General features: G+C 35.0%; 1 protein-coding gene across 6 annotated transcripts in view; it reads left to right on the top strand.

Moving 5' to 3' along the window:
- DMD (dystrophin) overlaps positions 1-23,971 on the top strand; it is a 1,060,860-nt gene that overhangs the window by 326,983 nt on the left and 709,906 nt on the right. For all 6 annotated transcript variants that reach the window (XM_040088691.2, XM_040088709.2, XM_040088718.2 and 3 more), the window contains 4 exons: positions 9,397-9,582; positions 9,851-10,032; positions 13,550-13,700; positions 18,701-18,820. In XM_040088691.2, coding sequence (XP_039944625.2) covers positions 9,397-9,582; positions 9,851-10,032; positions 13,550-13,700; positions 18,701-18,820 — 639 coding nt within the window. The remainder of the gene's footprint in view (positions 1-9,396; positions 9,583-9,850; positions 10,033-13,549; positions 13,701-18,700; positions 18,821-23,971) is intronic.

Here is a 23,971-nt window from a genome sequence, read left to right as displayed (position 1 = left end):
TTTATAATTCTTTTCTGCCACATCAGCAGTATCGGGAAAAAGTATTTGATAAAATATTTGGAGATTGTGTTTCAAAATTCTGATAATTATTTGAGGAGCAAAAATAGCTAATTTATTTCTTGAAGAATATACTATGAATAAATAAATAAATCTCAACAAATGTGCAATTCCAGAAGTAAGAAACTGCTTTTTTCTAGATTGCAACTAGCAAACAAAAGTGGAAAGGGGAAGATAAAAAATTAGTATTGAGAAAGAAAGAAAGAGTATAGATAGATAAGAATATGGTTTTGATACAGCACATGTATAATGTATTTAATTGGCAAATTTCAGAATTACTAGTGTCTGTTAGGAATTTTGCAGCTACAAAGCTACTTATTAATTGTGCATTGTCTCTATAACATGCATTTAGAAGCTTGTAACTCACTGGTTCATGCCCACCTCTTTAGTAATTGTATCTGACTACATCTGAGTATTCTCAGTCATTCTCCACTGATTTGTGGCTCAGAAATTTCTTGATGTGGAGATGGCATAGTGTTATTTAAAAGTTCTCAGTGGATCTTTATCCTGTTCTTCTATCCACTTGCTGCTCTCTGTAACGATCTCAGAAACTTTTCTCTATAGCTTCCAGTATTCCAGAAGGACTTCTTGGTAGTTTGCATTCTTATCTCTTGGAAATATTAAAATATTTTCTGTATTAATACCCAATTTATAAACCTGAATTTCTTCATTCAGAAGAGGATCTTGTGGCTGGTTCTGTCCCCGCACCTGGCGGGAGCTGACCTCCGGCTAGCTCTGGTCAGCACAGCTACAAGGTGTTCCCAGTTCGGATAGGAACACAGGCTATCTTTACCTGCTGGTTCGGCTTCTCAGCAGCTGCTGGACTCAATAGTGTCGTGACAGCAGCGGCAGTAGAAGAAAAGGATGGCTCTCAGCTTTGCTGGTTAAAAGATGTTTATTCAGGCCGGGCTGCGGGAAGTCCGCAGCCGGTCCAAACCTCAGCCCAGAGAGACCAGCGAGCGAGCGAGCGGAGCTGAAGAGAGTTTGAATCTCCCTCCTCCACCTTATAAGCGAGGGAGGGGTTCAAGGGAGGATACAACAAGACAACAAATCAGGGGATTCAGGGGGTAACAAGGTGTGCCCACCCCCAAGCCTCTGACCAACCTCCTCCAGAGGAAAAGAATTCCCCTCAGGGGACCTATTACCTGAAACCCCCTCCCTGAGATTTTGCAACCTGGGAGGGACCCCAAAGTGATGGACAAGCTGCCCCAGAGCCGGGCGGGCAGAGGGGATGTTCCAAGTCAGGTGAGGGGTGGGAGGACTGACACAAAACACCTTATTATACAGAAAACACAAAAGGGTTACAGAACTGGGGATACAGTGAAATGAACCATAACATAAATTTCTTATAAAAACCTAATAAAACAATTCTTGCACCACCACAAGAGGAGAAAAACCCCATTGTGAGATGATTGGTTATTGTTTTGACTGATTCACAGCTTTGAGTTATTATTCCGAGCATGCAGCTACAAGCAAGGTAGTTACACTGCAGATTATAAAAAAAAGAAAAGAAAAGAAACAGAAAAAAAAAAAAAAAAAAAAAGAAAAAAGAAAAAAACCCACACACACACAACCAAATATTAAATCACTTGATCCTTTTCTGTAACAGCCTTTTGGTTGGTTTTTAATTTTAAATTGATGGAGTTGTTTCCATTGAAGAAGGAAAGCCTCTTTAATAGACACTAAAATACATTTTGGGAGATTTTAAATACAAAATTGATAAACCACATAAGTGCCATGAATGGGATATTCAGCTTATTCAAGAAAATTTCACTAATAAGATTTTAGATGACTTTGCAAAACCACCTATTTTAATAATTCCTTCCAACTCCAATAGCACAATTCAACACATGTTGTTGGATGCTCTGAAATCTCCAGGACCGCAACTTCACAGAAACTGTGTAGTGTATCCACTAACTGGCTCTTGCCTCAGAATCTGTTTTTATCAAAGGAGAAAAATATCCTAGACATATATCTTGTTGAAGTTAATTGCTGAGGCTGCTGATGCTTTTGAAGGCATTTTGATATTGCACTACATGAAAATATAAAAAGAGTGTTGAAGTTAAACAATCTTATTGAGAAGACTGGAAGGTCTTTTATGCTGGGGGATAACACAGATTTTGCTGACAGCAGTAGCAGAAGAGGGGGGCGGGGGCGGGGAAATGAAGAAATAACAACTGAATGGGGTGCTGAAAAAGGAAGGCTACACTTTCTTCCAGAATGATGGAGCCACATTTATACATTTTCATAGTTTTTTGAACTAAAAGGCTGTAGAATTCACTATGAAGTATATGTGAAAATGGAAAACAAAACCCCACAAAACAAACAAATAAAACAAAACAAAAACACAAAAAACAAGCAAACAAACAAAAAACCCCCAACCAAACAAAAAAACCCTAGATTTTTTCCCCCACTTTTTGCTTTTGGCCTATAATATTAATATCTCCATTTTATTTTAGCAAGATACCTTTTGATGTTTGGTTCTTGATTTGTCTGTTGCCAGAGGGGTGCAGTCTATATTTTTATCTCAATCTCCTGTACAACGTGCTAAAGAAATAATTCAGTACATTTTTGGACAATCCATTTGCATTTCTCTTGGCTAAGAAATTATTTATCTCTTTCCATTTGGGTTCTCTGTTTATACATTTAATAGTTTTTCTCCAACTGAGGAGTTTGAGAAGAGTTTAGAACATAGAATATTTCATAGAATGGGGTTTAGGTTAGAAGGGATGTTAAAGATGTTAAAGGCCCTTTAAAATGCTTTTCTCAGAGCAGTCTCCTTCAAAGCAGATGTTACTTTAGTCATTACTATATTTAGAATTTGCATTTTTAAAATTAAAATTAAATAAGCATGACTATTGTCTATTCAATCTTGCATGTTTTTCATGCTACTGAATTATACTGTGACCGCAATTCAAAGTTTAAGGTGGTCTGATAATCATTAGTGGATAAAATTACCTTTTCCTTTTTTGTCTGTGTGTATGTGATGGTACAAAACACTCTGGAAATTTCTCAAATAAGCTGAATCTGCTGATCTGGAGTTACGTTGTTGGCAGCACTACTGGGAAAAGGCCCCAGGCTTCTTGACCTGTGATATGCTTTCATCAGGACCCAGTTACCATTTACTGTTGGAGAATTCTGAGAAGAGTCATTAGTTAACACTGAAAACTTATCCTGGGGTGAAAATTTCACCTTTCTTTATGTAGAGTTGAGTCTTATGTATGATGTAGAGGCTAAATGATCTCACAGTCTACTGCGTGACATGACAGTGCCTGAAATATACTTCCCTTTAAAATGTGCCCGGGTCTTTCATCAGGAAAGAGAAGGTTTGAAGAATGGTGGCTAGACTTGCCCTTTCAACAGGAAGAAATCGTAATTTTGTTGTAGGTTTATGGTGAAACTAATTCTGTTCAGTCACAGTCAGTTGATTTACACCAAATCATATTCAGTCTGGAGCCGTGGCTCCTAATTGCGTGAATAGGAAGTGACTTCCCTGGAGAGGCCAATACTGGTGTCTTGTCATCAGCAATGCTACAAACAGCAATACATTTTACCAGCAGAAAAATGCAACAAAATTAAAACCCTTAAATAAACAGAGGCTGAAAAATTTTCCCTGGAGACTTCATAAAAGCAGTCAAGTAGCTGCTTGCTTAGCTACTTAGTCTTAGTAGCTACTTAGTCAAGTAGCTACTAAGCAAAACCTGATTTGATATTTTTCCAAGTACAGGTGTGTTGAAGAAAGAAGGGAGAGGATATTTTTGCAAAGCACTGAATCGTTTGATCATGTATGCAAAATGAAACAGTTTTTCACTTTTTAGAAAGTTTGATCACTATGGGCAGCTGGCAGCCTTGATTCCTGTCTAAGTCTTAGTACCATCCTATCTGTCCTCATAGTTCCCAAGTCTTAGTCCCCAAGCCAGTCAATTGCAGTTTTTTTCACCATCTTTTCGTTGTCTTAAACCAGCTTCTACACTCAAGAACCCAAGGTGCAAAGTTTTGCTTTAGTGCCAATAAGTTCTTTATTTGTCTCTTTCGGACTTTATTTGTACCAGCTGTTCCTAGTAGGGTAATAGAAGAAACTCATTTTCTTTTACCACTTTCCCGTCAAGAGTTCCAGCATTTTCCTTCCTTTGTAATGAATGTACTTTCATCAATACTGCCTGCTCTACCTTTTCTCCTCAGCATATACATTGCCTAAACTCCATTGATTTTTAATGACCTAAATGATTTTTTATGATCTGCTGCATCTCAAAAGCGCAGCAACAGGGACAGGTCAATTCATCCAGGTGGAAACTTATGCAATAAAAATGGAACCACAAAGAAAATCAAGAAATAAATATTTAAGTTGTCTCAACTACACAAGAAAAACCTGCAATTTTTCAGATTCTTCATAAGGTCAAACCTGTGTGCATTTTCAGACAAATAGCAAAAAACAAACAAAAAAAGCACAAACAAACAAAAAACCCAACCCCAAAACAACAACAACAAAACAACAACAACAACAAAAAAAACCCCAAAAACTTTTTTACCCAAGATTGATTTACACTGAAGTTTTTAAAATACTTAATAAAATGTAAGTGCTAGCCTCATTTAAAACAAGGAAATTGTTAACATTACAATGACAAGTGGTCTGAACCAATTTATCTTACAAGTTTTATTACCAGAAATGACTGAACTATTCTGTCTGGACTCCCCTGTTGAGATAACATACTCTTGATTATTGAAAAGAACATTTTATCATTTAACAGTTTAACAGTCATAAGTTTGAAATACCAAGACACATAAAATAGTTTTTGTAAAGAGAAAGTTGGAGGAACCGAAAGAATAAGCAGTGGTTTCATTCCTAGATGATAGGAGGCATGGTTAGAGAGTGAATAGTGTGAACTATTTTCTGAGGCTGTAATCCTGCAAGGGGGTGTTCAAAATGAGAAAGATACTCTGAACTTAATTTTGCCTTCAATAAAAAATGTTTCTTTAAAATTTTATGTCTGTCACTTTAAAAGCTCTAAAAGTCCAGAGCCACATTCTATATCTTTTACAGTGGGACAGGCGGTTTCTGAAGGAAGGAAATACATAATATAAATAAGAGCACTGGAATGAACCCTAAATGTTTCCTGTAAAATTACTTTCTAAAGCTGCCCAACTAATTTCTAAAACTCAGAATCAGTCTTTATGTATTAATAGAAACGTTCTTGAAGAATTTGCTAAGAGACAACACATCCTTCTCCTCCCTTTAGGAACATAATGCAGTAGCAGGTGAAGAACACTTTGCTCACTTTCTTGCCTTGGAGGGGCCACAAGATCATGGTTTAAATTCTGTGAATTAATTCATACATTTTCTTGGAATAACTAATTTTTCCATGCTTCTGAAGGTCAGAGGATTTTTACTTTCACTTATTATATCTTTAAATTAAACCTTCAGAGTTTTTAGGATCTTTCAGCTCTCACACCCAAGCAGAAGATGCTGAAGTGTACAGAGATTAAAACGCCCTTCACTTTATCTTGGTATAATTCCTCTATGTGCAACAGAAAACAAAGGAAAAAGAAAAAAATTCTTTTTACATCACATCAGTCCATAAGAACGACCAGGATTGTTACATGCAAAACTGTCTGATAATTTTTGAAAACAGTCCGTGAGATGACTGCCTGACAGATTCCCAGGTACATGTGATGCTGTGTTCATGAAACATTTAATTATTTTCATGTCATTTTCACTGGTGTTGGTCAACGTTGGTTCTCCCAAGTATAGCAGACTTGAGCATTCTCTGGCTCTGAGAGGGCTCTCCCACAGAGGGAGGCTGCTGTCCACATCCTCCTGCCATCCTGGGGAGCTCAACAGGTCTCAGTTTAGGACTGCTGCTTCCAGGGTCATAAGAGAATTGGCTTTGGTCATAAACACTTTCCATCTTGGCCACAGTTTGGGTCAGTAACTTTCTTTAGAGGCTGGATAACTACAGTGTTCTGTTCAGGACATTATTTCAATGGTTTAGGCAAGAAAAATGAGTTTCCGAGATTGTTCATTAAGGAAGAGTTGGCTCATTAGCCAACATAAGTTCATGGGAGCAGACAATATTTGTGATGAGCTCCAGGCTGATGCCCACAAGTATTTCTGAGATGATTGTGCAGCCCAAGGAGAAGGGAAGGATGCACCACTACAATGAGATTTTGCTGAAGTTTTTATTCAGTAAATTACTGTTTTGCTCTAACTGCAGCCAATCAAGTTTGTGTTGCATACTCATTACATACTTTATTAAGAATAGGTTTTGATATAAAAATGAAACTATACATATTTAGGCAGCTTTTTTTTTTCCTAAGAATAGCCTTCCTGGCATTATATGGCTATAACAATTTGACTTCAGCCTGTCTACATTGTTTTTCATTCTCTTAAAAAATACGGTTAAAACCAGCCAACACAGCTTATATGAGATATCTATATTAATAACTGTGCTATCCGTGTAATACATGCAACACCTTAAAATTCTGTTTTCTCACTTTTTTAGGAATTTCAAAGTGATTTCATATAAATTCATAAACAAGAACACTCAAAGGTTGTTCTGTTTGGTTGCCTACCAATATGGTTTATAAAAATCAGAGGTTTCCATTCTTGTTTGTCTTATGTAGAGTATTTCACTTTGGGAATATTCTTAGTGCTGTAGGATCTGCACACTTAAATTTGGGGTTTTTTATGGGATGACTCGGTATCATAATCTTTGAAACATTACTTTGGTTTTGGTTTTTAATACAAAGAGTATGCCATAAGCATTAGGTCAGCAGTTGCCCACTTCTAAGCATTTTATGTTTTGTCTACAGTTTATTCCACTGATCTGATAGCTGTTTTCATTCAATATGCAGCATAAGCAAGAGTAGCCAGTTATCTTTTGGAGAGAAAACAGCACTGACAGAAGTAGTAGACATGAAATATAACAGTGTTTGTATGTATTTTTTTGTGAAGTCAAAAACTATTGTTGCCTCCAAGGCGTGTTTTTTATCCTTGTAGACATTTTATAGTGTTTTTAGAATTTTAGACTTCTATACTTATGTATTTTTCTTCTAGTCTTTTTCTGTTTCCCTTATGTCAGAAAACCATCTGGGATGGGTTTTTTTGTTGTTTGCTTTTTTTTTTTTTAATTGAGAACACAATTTGAAATACCTGTGAAGAAACTCTTTTTATTAGAAATAGGTTTCTATTTTTATTAGAATATTTTTGGTTTTTATACTTCATTGAGAGTTATTACAACCAATCTGAAATTAGTCTCAGTACCATTTTTTCATAGAAGGTCATGAGTCCAAGATTTTTCAGTGCTCTTCTGTATAATATTTGCATTAGCATGAGAGAAAGCAGAGAAAATGCTGATCGTTAGGAAAAAAAATATACATTGTTGTGGTTCCTCAGACAAAGTGTTGGGGGTCCTTAGTTAAGCACTTGTCATATATGAGACAATTCAGTGTCTGATCTAGAGAAAGAAGGATTTTCAGATGAAGAATTTTCTAACAAATACAGACAACATAGATCTTCACAGATTTCTTAAAATACGATATCCCTAACATCACTCAACTGTTAAGGCATTCTTTTTAAAATGTAACAGATATGGACATAGGCCATGAAGTATTGCTATGGAAAGAAAAAAAATATTACCAGTGAAAACCACTGATCAAGTTATCCCTTTCCACAGTGGAAAAAATTATATCTTGCTGCAGAAATGTGATGTGATTGGGTGCAATTTCTTATTGCATTGTATATTATTTGAAATCTAGATTTGCACAATTCAAAAATTAATTTGTGCAGAAGGGATGTATGCCGACCATTTTCGGTGCTTCATTTTTTATATTTCTGTAAGACAGTACTTCCTTTTAACAAAACAAAACAAAACAAAAAAACACAACCCCCCCCCTCCACAAACAACAAAAAAACACCAAACAAGCTAACAAAAAAACCCAACAACTATAAAGTGCATCAGATTTCCAAGCCTGCTTTTTCTGATGAGGGTTCAGTTACTGACTATTGTGTTTCTCACACGAGTCACTTCTGTAGCTTGTGGATTTTTTTTTTCCCCCTTAATTAAAAACTAAGCTACATTAAACCATGACACAGAGTCATGGCTATTACCTAGCCTAGCACATCTTTAGGGACCTGCATAACTTTTGTGTGATTATTAGATCTGTGCAATTCAGAGTGAAGGTGTTATTGTGAAGATTGAAAACTTCATTTTTAGTGATTACATTGCATGCACTGCACTTCCTGAGGTCAGCTCACTTGGTTGAGCTCTAATCCCATATGGGCCATTCACATAGGTGTTGGCCTCGATGGTCCTCTGTGTCCCTTCCAGCTCAGAGCCTGCTCTGTTCCTGCTTGTGGTTCTAGTGATAAACTTTAACTTTCAGTTCTAAACTGCAATGAAGGGCTTTATTAGCTGCTTTCAGCATTTTTTGGCACAAATTTGTCAGTAGAAATTATTTTTGCCAGCTATAAAAACATTAAGTGCCTTGGTATAATTTTTTAATGGAAGCCTAAGCATATTTATATATATAGTTTGTTTTTGAATTAAATTCCTAGCAAAGTAGCTAAACTTGTTCAGAACTTTTTGAAAAACATATGGGATGGTATCTTCTGTAGCGAATGCGTTTTTTACTTTTCTTCTGTCCTTGTTTTCTACTGTTATACTAATCAATAAATACTTGTTGATTTCTCTTGACTTTAAGCAGTAGACTGGAAATGGGATTTCTGTTCTCATAAGAGATACTTGGCTTCTAAAAAATAAGTATAAGGTTGGCCTTTGCAGAAAAGAGAAATCAACAGTAATACATTTTTGCTTGATTTTAAAACATTATGATTTCGCATGCGTTTTTGAGCTTTTTCAGCTTCCTAGAATGGTTTTCAAAAAATATGTGTCTGTGGATTGCTCAAGCCTAGCATTGCATGTAGTGTAAAGGTTTGTTGGTTTGGGTTTTTTAAATGTCATGTTTTCCACAGATTCTCTGTAAAGTCAGCGAGTATCTTGCTACTTTTTTGCATGTATCATTTTATGAGCTGTTGTGGTAAATGCTTCTCTAAATATGTGGTAAATATTACTGTCATTATTCACTATTTAGAACACTTGAGGTTTTTGAATAATAGTGCGAAATATCTAATTGAATATGAGATTTTTTTTTGTTTCCCTCCATCTTTACTGATCTTGGTCAGTTCACTGATTTTGTATTACAAAATATTTCTATGTATAGCCATCTGGGGTTTTTTTGTTTGTTTGTTTTTGAGAATACAATGGTGTTCCATTTATTTCTTTGTAGAACTGTCTGAGCAGATGCCATTATCATTGCTCTTACAATTTTGATTTTGATCAGTTTTTAGAAAGTGTTGAAGAAAAGAAATTTAGCACTGTGCGGATGGGGGCTGGAGATCTTGAAAACTACCAAACTGCTTTAGAAGAGGTACTCACATGGCTTCTCTCTGCTGAAGATGCATTACAAGCACAAGGAGATATATCCAGTGATGTAGAAGTTGTTAAAGAACAGTTTCACACCCATGAGGTACATGTTAAACTGATGTTTCAAAATGTATTTTTTTTTTCTATTCTTTTTTGCTTATTTTGGGGGGATTCGTTTTGGTTTTTATTAATTTTGATTGAGAGAATGTAAACTTTTTGCCTCTTGAAGAAAATTAAAGTGTTTATTTCCAGTTACAGGGTTTGGTGAGGGGTTTGAAAATCATGTTGATAAATTGGTGCAGTTCTGATCTTTCATTTCAAAGACTGCAACTGAAACCTGGATTTTTTTTTTTTTTTTTTTTAACTTTCAGGGGTTTATGATGGAATTAACAGCTCACCAAGGACGTGTTGGTAATGTTTTGCAAGTTGGAAGTCAGCTTCTGTCAACTGGAAAACTTTCAGATGAGGAAGAGAATGAAATCCAAGAGCAAATGAATCTACTTAATTCTCGTTGGGAAAGTCTCAGGGTAGCAAGTATGGAAAAACAAAGCAAGTAAGTAATATGTCAGTTGAAATAATATATACTGATTTTGACTGAAAAAATCCTGAACTTGACTAACAGTTGGGTTCTTTCTTAATTTCACTGTGAAGAAAACTCCATCTTGTATTTGTTCTAACTTGAAATTTGTTCTGCAGTGGTTTTGAATTTTGCATGTTGTTTGGAGCCTGAAAGCCACATAAAACAGCAGCTATCAACAACTTGGACACAGATAACACTTTGAGCAAAATTTACAGTTGTTTCAACAAATATTGTATTGCACTCTATTGAGCTACAAAGGAGAGAATCTTGGCAAAGATAAAAAAAGATAAGGGAAACAGATCTTTAAGGCCTGTAAAACTCAGTCCCATTAAAAGAATAGATGGGCGCTTAGCTTTCTGGAAATATTACCATAGTTTTATCTATTTACACTATTTAAAAAAGGGCAAGTCCTGTAGGTTAAAGTAGCACTACTTTAAGTACTACTTCTACTACTTAAGTAGAAGTAGAGAAATAATCTATTAAATATTCATCATAATATTTGGAGATTTTTAATATTACTGTATCTGATTTTGAAATTTTGATTTACATAGTACCATCCAGGATGAGAAATCCCATAAATGTAAGAGCTTATGATTGTGCCACAGAAGAGTAATTTGTTTTATAGGATACAAAGATAAAATATATATTTTCTTACTTTCTTCATAAATATACGTTGAACATATTCAGTTATTCATCTTTCTCCTCTCTGAGCTTTTTCCAGTTCTATCTTACCTTTTGGACTTGAGGGTTTTGCCCATTGCATTAAAAAGCAAATGGATTTTCAACAATTGCATGACATAAGTCTCTTGCAATATGTTCTTAGCAATTCCAAACTTTTGTTTTCAGCTTGCTAGTGAGTATTGAGAATGTTTCCTTTATTCTGTCCTCCTCTGGCTACAGAATAGTTGATGGGTTTCAGATGTTTCAACCTAACTTATTCCAGTTCTAATATTTTTTTTGAGAGAAAAATCTATGATGCTTTACAGTAGAAAGTTTTTATTGTCCATACTTATTTTCATTTTAATGAACACGTGCAAGTAGCTATGTCCCTGAGTGCTACTTTGTCTACTTAAAATGTCCTTTAACACCAGTTGTTAAACCCATCTCCCAGCTGCAGCTTGGGGAATTGACCGGCTTAGTATCTTCTAAAGCAGGTCGTAGCTGGGTAATATGAATTCAGTAGAAGACATTGAAGTGATAGGGGCTTCACAGAGAGTGTTGTGCTACTATTTAATTTCCTGTACAACAATAACAACAACAACAACAACAACAACAAAGAAAACAAAAACAAAAACACACAAAAAACCCCACCCAAATCTGTGATAATTCAATGAGATTTGGGATAGGGCAAGAGAAAATTTCTCAGGAGTGATATACTTAGATATATTTAATTCTGGCCTTTTGGTGAAACCCTTATTTTTCAAGAAACTGGCTGGAGGATTATAAAAAGCTATCATATCACAATATAATATATTTCTCAGTTAATACACATAATTTGAACACTCAGGATCTATCTTCTACTTCAGCTTAAAGCACAATCTTCTGGGCACATTGCTGTAATCTTGTCCCTAAGGCAACAGTGGCGTGTTTAGCCAAACAGGGATGTTTTTTTGGGGGAGATGAGAGCAGCAAGGCTGTCTGACCTCTGTAATGGTAATAGGAAGTGTGAGAAAAGGTACCACACTTTACAGCACAGGGAAAACAAACCATGCAATAAACAAGGACAAGGGGAAGATATACTGATAAAGATGCTATAAAAGTGAAAGTGTCCTAGGGAAAGTGATTAGGAGGTCAGAATGTCAGAGAGAGTTTGGAACACAACAATGCCTTTTTGTAGAAGTAGCCCAGACTGTATTTCTCATGTATTCACTATATATTGAAAGTAACTGACTCTTCTAATAAGCAGTGCACTAGCAAGCTGAAGGAAAACTTTTTTTTTTTTTTTTTTTTTAAATTTCATTTTCTTTGCCTTTCCCAAACAGGATTTTCTAGTAAAGCATCTCAGTGATAAATATGCCACTGTAGAGAAAAACAATGCAATTTACCACTCTGTAGGGAGTTCTATAACTCTTAAAACACATTCAATTCAATGAAAGTGGGTGTTTTTTTTTTGTTTTTTTTTTTTAATTTAAAACTTATGAGAGCCATATTATAAACAAAGATTTTGAAAATCTCCTGAGGTTTATAAATAAACCCTTATATCAGACATTTATAAAAGTATTTTGAAAACAAGGGAGTACCTGGTAAATGGTAAGAAAGAAGAAACATTCTTTTGCTTAGGAATATACTGTGAATATTTTTTGTGATTATTTAATTTTTGAGTTTATGCTCCTTACTTAAGAATAATATCAATATTATGTATAATATATATTTCATTGCATTTTCATTTTCTTAAATTCATTTTACTTTTAACAGGTTTTCTGTACAGTTTATTTAATTTATTGCTCAGAGGAATATATCCAGGATGAAGCAATGTACTTTATGATAGCTTAGTTTAGCTAAGACAATAAAACACACAGTTGAAAGTGAAGGACTGAGATCTGAGATCCTTAATCCCTTGTGAACCATGGGGTCTGTTGAAAAAGGGCATCATCTTTCTGTACTCTGTCCATAATTAATAGAGAGATAAGGATGGAAACAGTACCATATGAGTCCTCTGGTTGTTTTAATAAATCTTTAATATACCATTTCCAGTTAAGAAAAAGATAAAAAAGATAAAAAAAACAAATCTGAAATTGTAGAATACTTTTGATAAAGATTTTGTTTAGGAAAGTTTAGAGCATTTCTAAACAGTCAAGTGTAAGTGGAGATCTGTAATGGATTTTTGGCTGGATCATTTTGGATCTATCTATATGATTTGATTAGGCAAAACTGAAGCAATTCCTGATATTTTTTTCAGTGAGTTTTTTATTATCCATTGAATAACTGAAAAGATAGTATTTTTTCTATTTGATATCCCAAATTAGAGGAAGCCTGGTAAGGTCAGCTGTTTTGAGCAATTTTTTCAAAATATTTGTAGTGGATAAACAAGCTTTAAAAAAAAACGAGTGTAGAAATGTTGGACTCCAGCTCTAATAGAAATTAAACTGGAAGATAAAGCTTTAACAGACTGAATATTACATGATGTAGTCAGTTCCCAAAGAAAAAAGCTTAAAAACAGATTTTCTAAATCAAAACTATTTCCAAGAAATTTTGGTTACCTTCTCTATAGAACCATAGAATTTGCTGGGTTGGAAGGGACCCGTAGTGGTCATGAGTCCAACTCCTGGCCCTGCACAGACACCTCAGGAGTCACACCCTGTGCCTGAGCTCTGTCAGGCTGCTGCTGTGACCACTGCCCTGGGGAGCCTGTTCCCCTTTCAAAGCATATATTTCTATTCTGCTTTCAAATGTAACCTTGTGGAGATCTGTGAATATGCAGGGCAGATGTTTCTTTTGCCTCTTGGTTTCTTCACTTATAAATTCTAATTATTTTTTCTTTGTTTTACAGTTTACATAAAATCCTAATGGATCTGCAGAATCAGCAGCTAGCCCAGCTAGCTGACTGGCTGGCAAAAACAGAGGAAAGGACAAAGAAAACTGATCTGGAGCCTTTAGGTCCCGATCTAGAGGATCTAAAGCGACAAATAGAAGAGCATAAGGTATGCTGTGGTGTGCTTCCAAAGGCATAAAAACCAAATTGGGTGTTTGACATTTTAAAAACTCTACTCCTGCTGTTAGAGCGTAGCAAAGTAATATGAAATCTTGGTTTAATATTTATTGTTCTGTACAGTTAACAAGCTTTTGTAGACTTACTTTATCACAACTGTAAGTTTTATTCTGATATAAAAAAAAATTGCTTTCTTTTTATATATAAGCAATATACTAGAATATGCAAGGCAGCTGTAACATCATTTTATTACATTAAAATGAGGATGTATCAGGTTTTTTTTAAAAAATACCTGTGTTTTCTTCTACTTGAATCATGCTTTTTTCTGTTACGTGTTGTAGCAGCAATGATGCAGTAGTCAGACGACATAATATTGTTAGGACTCAAGAGATTCTGAATCTATATTTGCACTGAATATATATTATGCATTGTAAAATGCACTACTTTCTAGTGTAGAAAATACTTTTTGGTAATATATTTAAATAGCACCAAAAAAAGCCACCCAAAGCAACCAACCAATTAAACAAACAAACAAAAAAACCCCAACCTACAAAAAAAAACCCCTCAGGAATAGAATATAAGATGGAATTTGGCCAATTTATTCCATTTTACAATTACATAACAGTAACTTTTTAATTGGAAGAATTAAGAACCAAAAGGAGAGAGAGGATAGCTTGTGTAATAGATTGATTCCATTTATTGGATTAGATTGCCTTGCTTCATATTAATTTATATTTAAACATAAATTTATATATGTGTCTGTAGCACATGATGATGATAAGGAAACACAGAAAAACAATATAAAACAGAGGTGATTTGTGACATGATGGAGATTTAATGTGATGACCTGTTAATGTCTCTAGATCAATGGCTCAGATCAGTTCCTTGCCTTGGTATCTTGAGAGATTTAGCACTTGATGCTTCATGGTCTGTGTCAGTGCTAATCCAGGTGTTAGAGGGCAGATCACCCTGAAAAACAATTCAAAGTGAAATCAGCTTGTACAGTTCTTTTAAAAAAGGTCAAAAGCTGCAAAAGGCTTCATGATGCACTTGTGTGTTAAAGATGATTTCTTTGCATTCTGATTAAGGAGTGCTACTGAAGAAGAATACAAATTCTGCAGCTCCTGCTGCTGTTAGTGCTGTCTGTGCTTGCCCTGTGAGGAGACAATGCATTCCAGTATGAGAGTTTGCTAGCTAACAATATTTCCTGACATTATTTTTTTTTTTTTTTTTTAAAGCAGGTAATTATGAAATGGTAATTAGGGAAAGAAACATGAAAGATTTTGAATGTATCAGTACTAAGACTTAAATAACTTTACCCCTTTTTCTATGCATTTTATGCTTGAATACTAACATAAAATGTAATCCTTTTATTCATGCAATCTCTTTATGCTGCTTCTTTCTAATACTGAGAAAAATGGGTATTTAGCTTGTATTTGAAGATTCTGAGTGAAGACATGCAGAAATCTCTTTTCCACATGCTAGTTCTTCATTTTGGTGTGCTGAGTTAGTGAACATTATTTATTTATGCGTATTACTTTTCAAATCTGTTTCATGTGTGAGAGGCAATTTAGCTAGAAATGCTGGAAATAAAATGGTTTGGGTTCAATTTTAATTACATTTATATTCATTTGTCACTTGCCTTATTCAGAAGTCAAAGAACAAGGTTATTCATTCTTTCTTTATTGAGAGAAAGCGTCATATAATTTTATTGAATTTCACATACAGCAAGGCTACCTCCTATAGCAAGGGTTAAACCAATGGGATTTCAATAGGACATTGCTTCATTATTGAACAAGCAAATAAAAAAGCAAAACTCCAAAACCCTTCATGTTTTCTCTTAGTCTCACATGAGTCCCGTTGTATCAGAAAACAATGTTTTGTAAATTCGTAAGAGGAGCCAGAAATTTGAAGATATAAAGGGTAGTCATAATTTCAAATGAAACAGACTTCAGCAAACATGATAGGTTTGGGCTCTTGTCATCTTTCCACTGTCTCCTCTTTACCCTTATAATTTTGCCTTCCTCTCTTTACCTGTTCATTAGTAGGTACTTTTCATTCTATTTATTTCATGTTACGTATTCCTCTTTGACTTATGATTTCCATACATCTGATTTCTTTATTCTATGTATTTTAAAATGATGTTGCAAAAATATTGGTCTTGAGTTCTTGTGACTGACACATCAGTTTCTCTGCTGGGTCATATTACAAAAAAAAAAAAAAAAAAACCAAAAAAACCAAACCAAACAAAAAAACTAATGTGCATTGGGAGTGGCAACCAACAATCAGAACTGAGAAAAACCACAGCATTCTTCCCAGCTTGCTGCTTCAGTCCAAAATATATGAGGTTGTTACCTTGATAGTACTGAAAATTTTCTGAGCGGGCTGAAGTGGTAAAGTAGAAAATTTTATGCCATTAGGAAGGCACAGAGTTCTGGTAAGAAATTTGGCATAGTCAGTATATTTTGGAAGGTTAGTTAAACATTTCAGGGTTTTGGTTTTTTTTTTTTTCAGTAACATTTTAAGTATTTTTTCTCCTGCTACAATTATCCCATCCTTATAATTTCGTAAAGGAAGAAAGCTACTTTTCAGTAAAAGTTTAAGAGCAATTGAGCTGTCCAAGCAGAATATTGTATTAGGAAGGTTATAATTAATTTTAAAATTGTGCTTTTAATTGCGCTGGTTTTATTATTCCAAATTATTATTCTACCATATATAGATAGTGGATTTTTTATAATTTAATTTAGTTTCTAAAAACATCTAAGCCTTTTTTAGTCCTGGGATTTTAGTACTTCAAATTAATTTCAAAGGTAAAATGAGACACTACTTCAGTGTCCAAATTTCAGGATGGATTTCTTTTTGTACTTGGATGACTTTGGTAGGCATTTTTATTCACTTTGAACTAGATTATGTTGGAGTTGTGTAAGGTATCTGATAGATAGGAATTAAAGGAATTGGGGAGTTTTATGAGTTTCTCTTGTTGCTATCTTTATTCATTAACATCTATATCCATCTTACATTTTAAGTCCCTGAAAATTTGCTATTCCTCTAATAAGCTCAGGACAACTTGTTAGAAATTTCCATTTAAATTATTTGAACAGAGTTTGCTCTTGCCTTGAAACTGTCCATCATAAATTCCTGTTCCAACAAGATCCTGTAAACAAACAATTCTCACTAATGAATTTCATGGTAAAAATAGACACTTGGGTTATAAAGAACAGTCTTTTACTTCAGAGTAAATTGAATCTGCCTGAGGATTAGATGATGGTTCAACTTTCTGGTTCATCTGCTCCATGACTTCTCAAGTCTTTCACAATGTGTGTGAGACTCTCACCTCCAAAGTGCCACCCGCTCCTGCTAACTCTGGTTTTGTTCTGGGATACTGCCTGTCAGATTCCAGCTAATAAGGAAATAAAAGTCACCTCGTCCATGGCTGTAGACTTACAGAGTGATGAATTTGTTTTGTTTGGCTTAAAGAGGGGTTTAAACATGGGGGAAGTGAGCTGTATTATACACTCTAATCCATGACTCCTCTGCCTCCTCTTCCCTTTCAAATGCTGGGTTATGAAATGTTGAGAAGTCTAAATTCCAGGGATGACTCTAACGATTTAGTATACTTCACAGTCCTTGAGAATTGTTTTATAGTCTAGCTCTCTGAAGCAAATGGTACTCACAGGCATGAAAGTCAGAAAAAGGAGGATTCTTATATTGTCTCAATATGCCCATGAAAGAAATTAACTCTGAAACGGGTGGTAAGATATTTATGCCCTAAAAACAAAGTAGTCTGTGAATTCTTTTCCTATTGCTTATAACTACATTATGTTTCAGTTTTTAATTTTGTTTTTTTTCATTTTCACATGAAAGTTAGATGTTTTATGAGAAAGAGTTTTAGAATGTGTGACCTTATTTTCAGCAGTAGTTCACTTCATACCTGAGTGAATTACTTTACTCAAAAAAGTAGCATAAAACCATAACATAGTAAAATTCAACATAGTTGGTAATATAGTCAAGGTTTCCCTTGTGACAAGGCCATGTTATTTTTCAGACTGTAACTATCCCACTATATATGCATTAATCCCTAGAACACACTCAGCTAAAGTACTGAGAACACAATTGAGGACTTTGGTTTCCCCCATTCTTTTGTTGGTTTCAAGCAAGTTAGAGACACTTAAAAAGTGTGTCAAGCAAGATGGAGTCCTGGATACCTTGGATTTTTTTTCAGGGGAGTGGTATGAGGTCTTCTCTGTGGTTTTAATTTTCATCGCCAACACCACTTTAGCTCCTTCCATTTTTGTTGTGTGTCCTCTTGCTGCACCTGAGCAAAGGAAGGAGAAAATAGGTCTGGCTGTTCAGTTCTCTGGTGGCAGAGCTGGGCTGGTTTTGGTTTCGTTAACTATAGCAAAGGAGGGGTTCCATCTTTCATGGCAAGTGAGGAAAAAAAAAGGACAAGCAAGTTTTTCATCAGACATGCAGAAACCATGAAATGCCTTCATTTCTTGTTTAGTTTCCTGGTTTTTGCAGTGAGTGTAACTAGGGGGCTGCATTTCCTAATGGTGGGTCACCTCCTGAGCAGTTTTCTCCTATGTGAGTAATGTAGCAGTGCCAAGCTGAAGTTAATAAGTGCTTGTTTAATGAAATCTATGTGATTTTTTTAATATTCTTACAATTTTGAAAAAAAATGTAAATGTTTTCATACAATAATATGAAGCACAAAGTTCAATTCAGTGGCTATTTAAAATCTGCAGGCTATTGGTATGTATATGTATTGCGTGAATATCTGTAAATCAGCTACATAAACTCAACAATTTATTTTTCAAGCAAAATTTTCAGTCCGGAATATTGTATTAAGTGTTAGGTCTTGCGAGTAACTTTAAGCTCTGGAGTTCTCATAGTTAGTCACGCAAAGTTAATCAGTGAATGGTACACATGTTTTGTTTGGGTTGGGTGTTTTTTACTTTGGAACACATTCTCTAAAACATGCTTTCATTGTAGGCATTTCAAGAAGATCTGGAACAGGAACAAGTCAAGGTGAATTCCCTAACTCATATGGTAGTGGTGGTGGATGAAAACAGTGGTGACAGAGCTACTGCTGCGCTGGAAGAGCAGCTTCAGGTAATGATTAAATGGCAATGCCGGTCCCAAAAGATTGAAATAGGAAATTTTTTAAATAAGCAAAACCAGATAGTGAATGTGTACAGGATCATAATTTGTAGACCCACAATGGTTATCAAGAAATATTAAGATTATTCTGTATTTTTCTAAAGCACTTTTGTGCAGAAAGCCATAATTTATTTTCCATTATTTTCTCATGGCCATGTTTCTTAGGAAACAAAGGGAACTATCACTTTATTTTGTTTTCTAATTACAATCACTTGAGTATCTTTAAGAGAATGACACATTGGAGATACATTTGTGACAGAACTAGTAGCCAAGATATTCTAAAAGTTTTTCAAATATTAACTTGCTCATAGTAAAAGTTCACTATAAAAGTTGCTATTGCTGTATTATTTATATTTCAATAGTCTTACTATAACTTCTGAATGAAATTGGATAAACAGAAGTCGATAATTAATGTTGAGATACATTGAAGGAGGGTTCTCTTGTTTTGGTGGTCAACTCTCCAGGCACACAGCTCAAGAGGAGTTGCAAACTTACCGCCAAGATCCCTTTTAATATTCTCTTCCAGAAAGGAGAAAGTGTTTTTCTTTCATTTCACTTTATTACCTAAGAAAATAAGAGTTTGTGGGTTCTAAATCATTAACACCCAAGGTTTCTCTAGAGAAGCTATCAATACATTCAGCCAGCAGGTATAGCTCTAGCACAGACAGATACCTGTGTGTTGTCTTGAATGCAGCTAATTTGGGTACCAATACCAGTAAATTAGTAATTGGTTTGGAATTTAGAGTAGGTTTTTCTGAGATGCTGATCACTGCCACTTCAAATGTAATTCTCAATTTTCTCTACTGCAGCTACTTAGTCATTCAAGGAGCACAACCCAGCCAAGATAGCAATGCACCCTCTACTGATCCATAATTATTAATTCCTTTTGACTTCATCTTAAGTGTCGTAACTGTGGTGCACCTGCTCAAAATAGTCTTAACCTTCCAGAATTTTTTGCCAGCCAGCTGTTCAGTGGAATAAAGCAGATCCCTAGCAAGACCATGCCTCCAGAAGTTAAACTAAACTTGTAAGATATCTTGAATGTAAGAAGAGAGAAAATAATTAACAGTATTTGATATTTATGGCACTTCATGAATTAGAAGATGTAGAAACAAGAATTTTTAATAGTGTGGAAAACATATGAATTATTGGTGGATTATTAGACAATTAATCTAATTTCATATCTTCAGAAAGAAGAATTAAGGGAACACCAGGTGACACAACTTCATTCCACATTGTTACAATGTTGGAAAGGTACCATTAGTATACTGTGCAACATCTGTGGCTGACCCATATTGGAATAAAGAGTGAAATAGGACTCAGACATTACTGCAATACCTTAAAGAAACATGATGAATAATTAATGGGAATTCATTTCCACACAGTGGAAATACACTATTTGTAACTTTCTAGTGCAGAAAGTACCAATTATTACTGTCTTGGAAAAGATACATTCCTTGAAAGATGGTAGGAAGACAATTCCTGAGTCCCCTCACCCTGCAGCACTGGGCACCCCTGAGCAGAGCATGGGGTGGTGTGGAACAGTCCATTTGCTCTTCTGTTACGCCCTTTAATCACAAATCCTTACAGAAGAATCTGAGAGAAAACATAATAATTCCATTGCTCTGGAAGTCAAATATGTAGCAGTATTACAGCTGTTAATAAAACCCAGGTAAAGATATAAAGCTATAGGATTTAGAGGTTTGGGGAGGTGTGGAAACTTTCATACTTTAATGCCCAGGAGAATGGAGTTACCATGGCTCACCTGCTCTCCTAGTGAAATGTTACACCTCTTTTTTGTGTACAGGAACTCTTTGGATTTTTTTTTTTTTTAATTATTATTTTTTTCATATCATTTCAGTCTAACTGTAAGCACAGGAGATAAAATGTGTTGACAGGCACAACCATTAGAGCTTTTTGACAAAAAGCACAATAGAGGAAAGTTCCAAGCTTGATTATATATCTGTCAGTCTGACTTCTAAAAGTGGAACAAAACAAGAGCATGAACTGTCAGACAAAAGAGCTTAATAAGAGTAGCTCACTGAGATGCTGGTCAGGATCAGATTAGAAAGAAAATGAGCAGTTATTTCCATGTAATAGTCAAAGATGCATTTTCCAAGCAGGTGCAATTCAGTTACGCCTTTCTTTTTGAGGTGGCGATTCCTGAAATATTTTAAGATGTATAAATATCTATGTATGCATTGTGCATTCTTTTTTTCAAATGTCTGTATAAGACAATTTTTTTAAGCCTAAAATGAACTTGTGGAGGTTTTAGGTGCCAGGAAGGTTGTCAAGAATCTATGCTTATTTTAAATTAACTGTATAGAAGTTCTTAAGTCTTATTGTCTATGCAAAACCATATCTATTTAAGAGGCAATTAATGGCATCAAAGCGAAAACTGTCCCCTGAAATAAATTATTAATTGAAAATTTTCCCTTGCATGGAAAACTAAAACTAAACACAGTTTTAGGGTTTTTCTTAGAAACAGCTGTCCCCCCTAAGGTACTTTGAGAGACTACAGCTAGACCGGGTGAGTGTGAAGATTAAAGCTACTTTTGCATTACTTTGTTTACGTAACATGCCAATGTGTGACGTATTGAGAGGCTCTGTTCATGCTGCTACGAAAAACCTGCTGTTTAGACTCAAAACTCCAAGACCCCAATTAAACTCAATCCATGGATTTACCAAGGCAGCTGTGGGATAAGGCTCAAATCTATATTTAGTGCTGCAAAATCAAACCACTTTGGTAGGAAAGCTGTTGCTGTGCTCTGACTCGTTTCTACGGGAAGAATGGAGGGAATTATCTTCAGCTCAGAGAAATGGCTGGATAACATACAGAAGCCAGGAATGCTGGGAGATTCTTTTCCGTAATTATCCCTGGCAGACAACAGGTCTCTTGAGGACTCTTGTGGGCTAGCTCAAATTAGAGGCTTCCCCAGGCTTCAGGGGTCAGGGTCTGTGCCAGGAAGAAATTTGTATTAAGTGTATCAAATGCTACTTGATGGCTTTTTCCCCTGCTGGGGGAAAGGAGCTGAGAGTGTATTTTCCAGGATTTTATGTTCATATTACTCTGGGTACTGTCCTTTGATTGAAGATGATGTATGGGTAGTTCTTGTAAAAATACATCAAAATAAGTGAGAAATTTTAAAGAATGAGTGGAGTACTTCAGTTGACTCACTGAGCACTTATGACAGGGAGTTGCATCCTACAGACTTCAGGGATTTCCAAGACCTGCTTATCATAACAGTATGATATTCCTGGCTGATGCCTGGGAAGTTGAAACCTCCCATAAGGACAAGGGTTACTGATCTAGAAATTGCTCCTAATTCCCTGGAGAATAGTTTACATCCTGAGCAGCCTGGAGTTCTCCATCCTCGATTTCCAGCTGTGGGACTCACTCCACTAAGTCTCATTAATATCACAGCTGTGGGACCTGACCAGTGCTTCCAGTTCATCCTGTTTGTTTCTCCCACTCCACATGTTGGGGTATGAAATGTTGAACATTTCAGAACTGCACACAAAACTTACTGCTGGTAGAAATTCTGTGAATTAGCTAAATATTCAGTTGTAAAGAATTAATTTTGGATATAGGCAAAAGTATTTTTCCACTTTTTCTCATTATTTTAAAAAGGGGATATCTATACCTAATTAGAAAAACATTTATCAAACAAGTTCTTTTAGTTGCAGGCTTGTAGTACGTTATTTTTGTCCTGTGTTCCCAGGAGTTATGTTTTACTCATTTTCTTCTGTTTTTGTGCTTCCTTACTTTGACTTTTAAGGAGACTAAAATATTTCATATTCTGCTTTTGATAGTCATAAGAAATGTTTCAGTGTCCTGTGAGTAGAAAAAAAAAATCTTCTGCATGCAGATTTCTCTAAAAATTCAAGTTAGAGCTGTAAGAAAAGTCACTTTTTTTTACATGAAGGCATTTTACTTGTTAGTGTGGATTCAGTCAATTTCTCTGAAAATTTGTTATCCCAGGTGTTAGGAACACTTGGAGCAGTCTGAGTTTCTGGGCATCACACAGACAACTGTTTGATGTGAATAGAGAGTTAAAGTTGAGCACCATGTGATTTAGTATAATAACTACTTTATAAATAACAGTCCTGACATGATATTTCAAACTTGAAACTTCCTGTCTTACTGAGCAACCTATCTTGGTCTCATGCTTGTTATGGAGTCCCGTGAGAAATAACTAGATTTAAGGGAGGTCACAGAATCAGAACTTTTATCAGTGCAGTTATTTGGTCATTTTGCTTACTTAATTAAAATAAAAGTTCTTGTTTAATTGTTAAAAAAAAAAAAAAAAAGGTTTTTTGACTGAAATTATATGCTGAAAGTGGCATTCTGTATTAACTTTTTTGCTGTGCAAATCAATATATTTCTCACGGTTAATGCAGAGCAAGATGTTTGATCTTGTTCTTTTGAGGTTTTGGTGTTTTCTAGATGACCAAACAAAAAAAATACTTTTGATGGTGTACCACAGTGATAATTGATGGAGATGCTATAGCTGTTGTTGAGAGAAAATTTTTTTTTTTCATGGTAATCATTAAGAAAAGTCAGTGTTTGGATGTGAACTATTTAAAAGTTACTCAGGTATGAGGATTTTTATAAAATAGCTATGAGGAAAGATATGCTTATGAGTTTTGAACTAGTAATTAACAAGGTAAAAAATATTCAATTGAAGATTTTTATGTTTTTGGTGTCCACTAAATGGAAAATTGTATCTGCTGACTTTTTGCTGTGACATAAAACTGTTAAAGCAACAAATTCAGATGGCATTCTTTAAATTTTATCTTCTGTATCCTAGGAAGATAAATTTAATTTTTTTCTTCCTGATAGAAAATACAGTTCTAATTTTAATTTTGTTTTTTTGAATCCACTGTTTGGATGCTACATTTTTTGCTAAAACTAAATTATAATCTCTATGAGAAATATTTAAATACAAAAGATATACCATCATATCATATCTCAATTTATAAGGGACCCGTAAGTGTCATGAACTAAATAACTAAATATGTAAAAAGGAAGAAAAAGAAACTATTATCTTTTTGTCAGGATGTGCTTTCAAAGTGGATGAAAGATTAAGGACACAGTAGTAG

This window comes from Hirundo rustica, chromosome 2 (genome assembly GCF_015227805.2).
Source record: "Hirundo rustica isolate bHirRus1 chromosome 2, bHirRus1.pri.v3, whole genome shotgun sequence".
Taxonomy (NCBI): Eukaryota; Metazoa; Chordata; class Aves; order Passeriformes; family Hirundinidae; genus Hirundo; species Hirundo rustica.
Note: the sequence above shows the minus strand (reverse complement) of the source record. Positions and strands in the feature narration are given on the sequence as shown.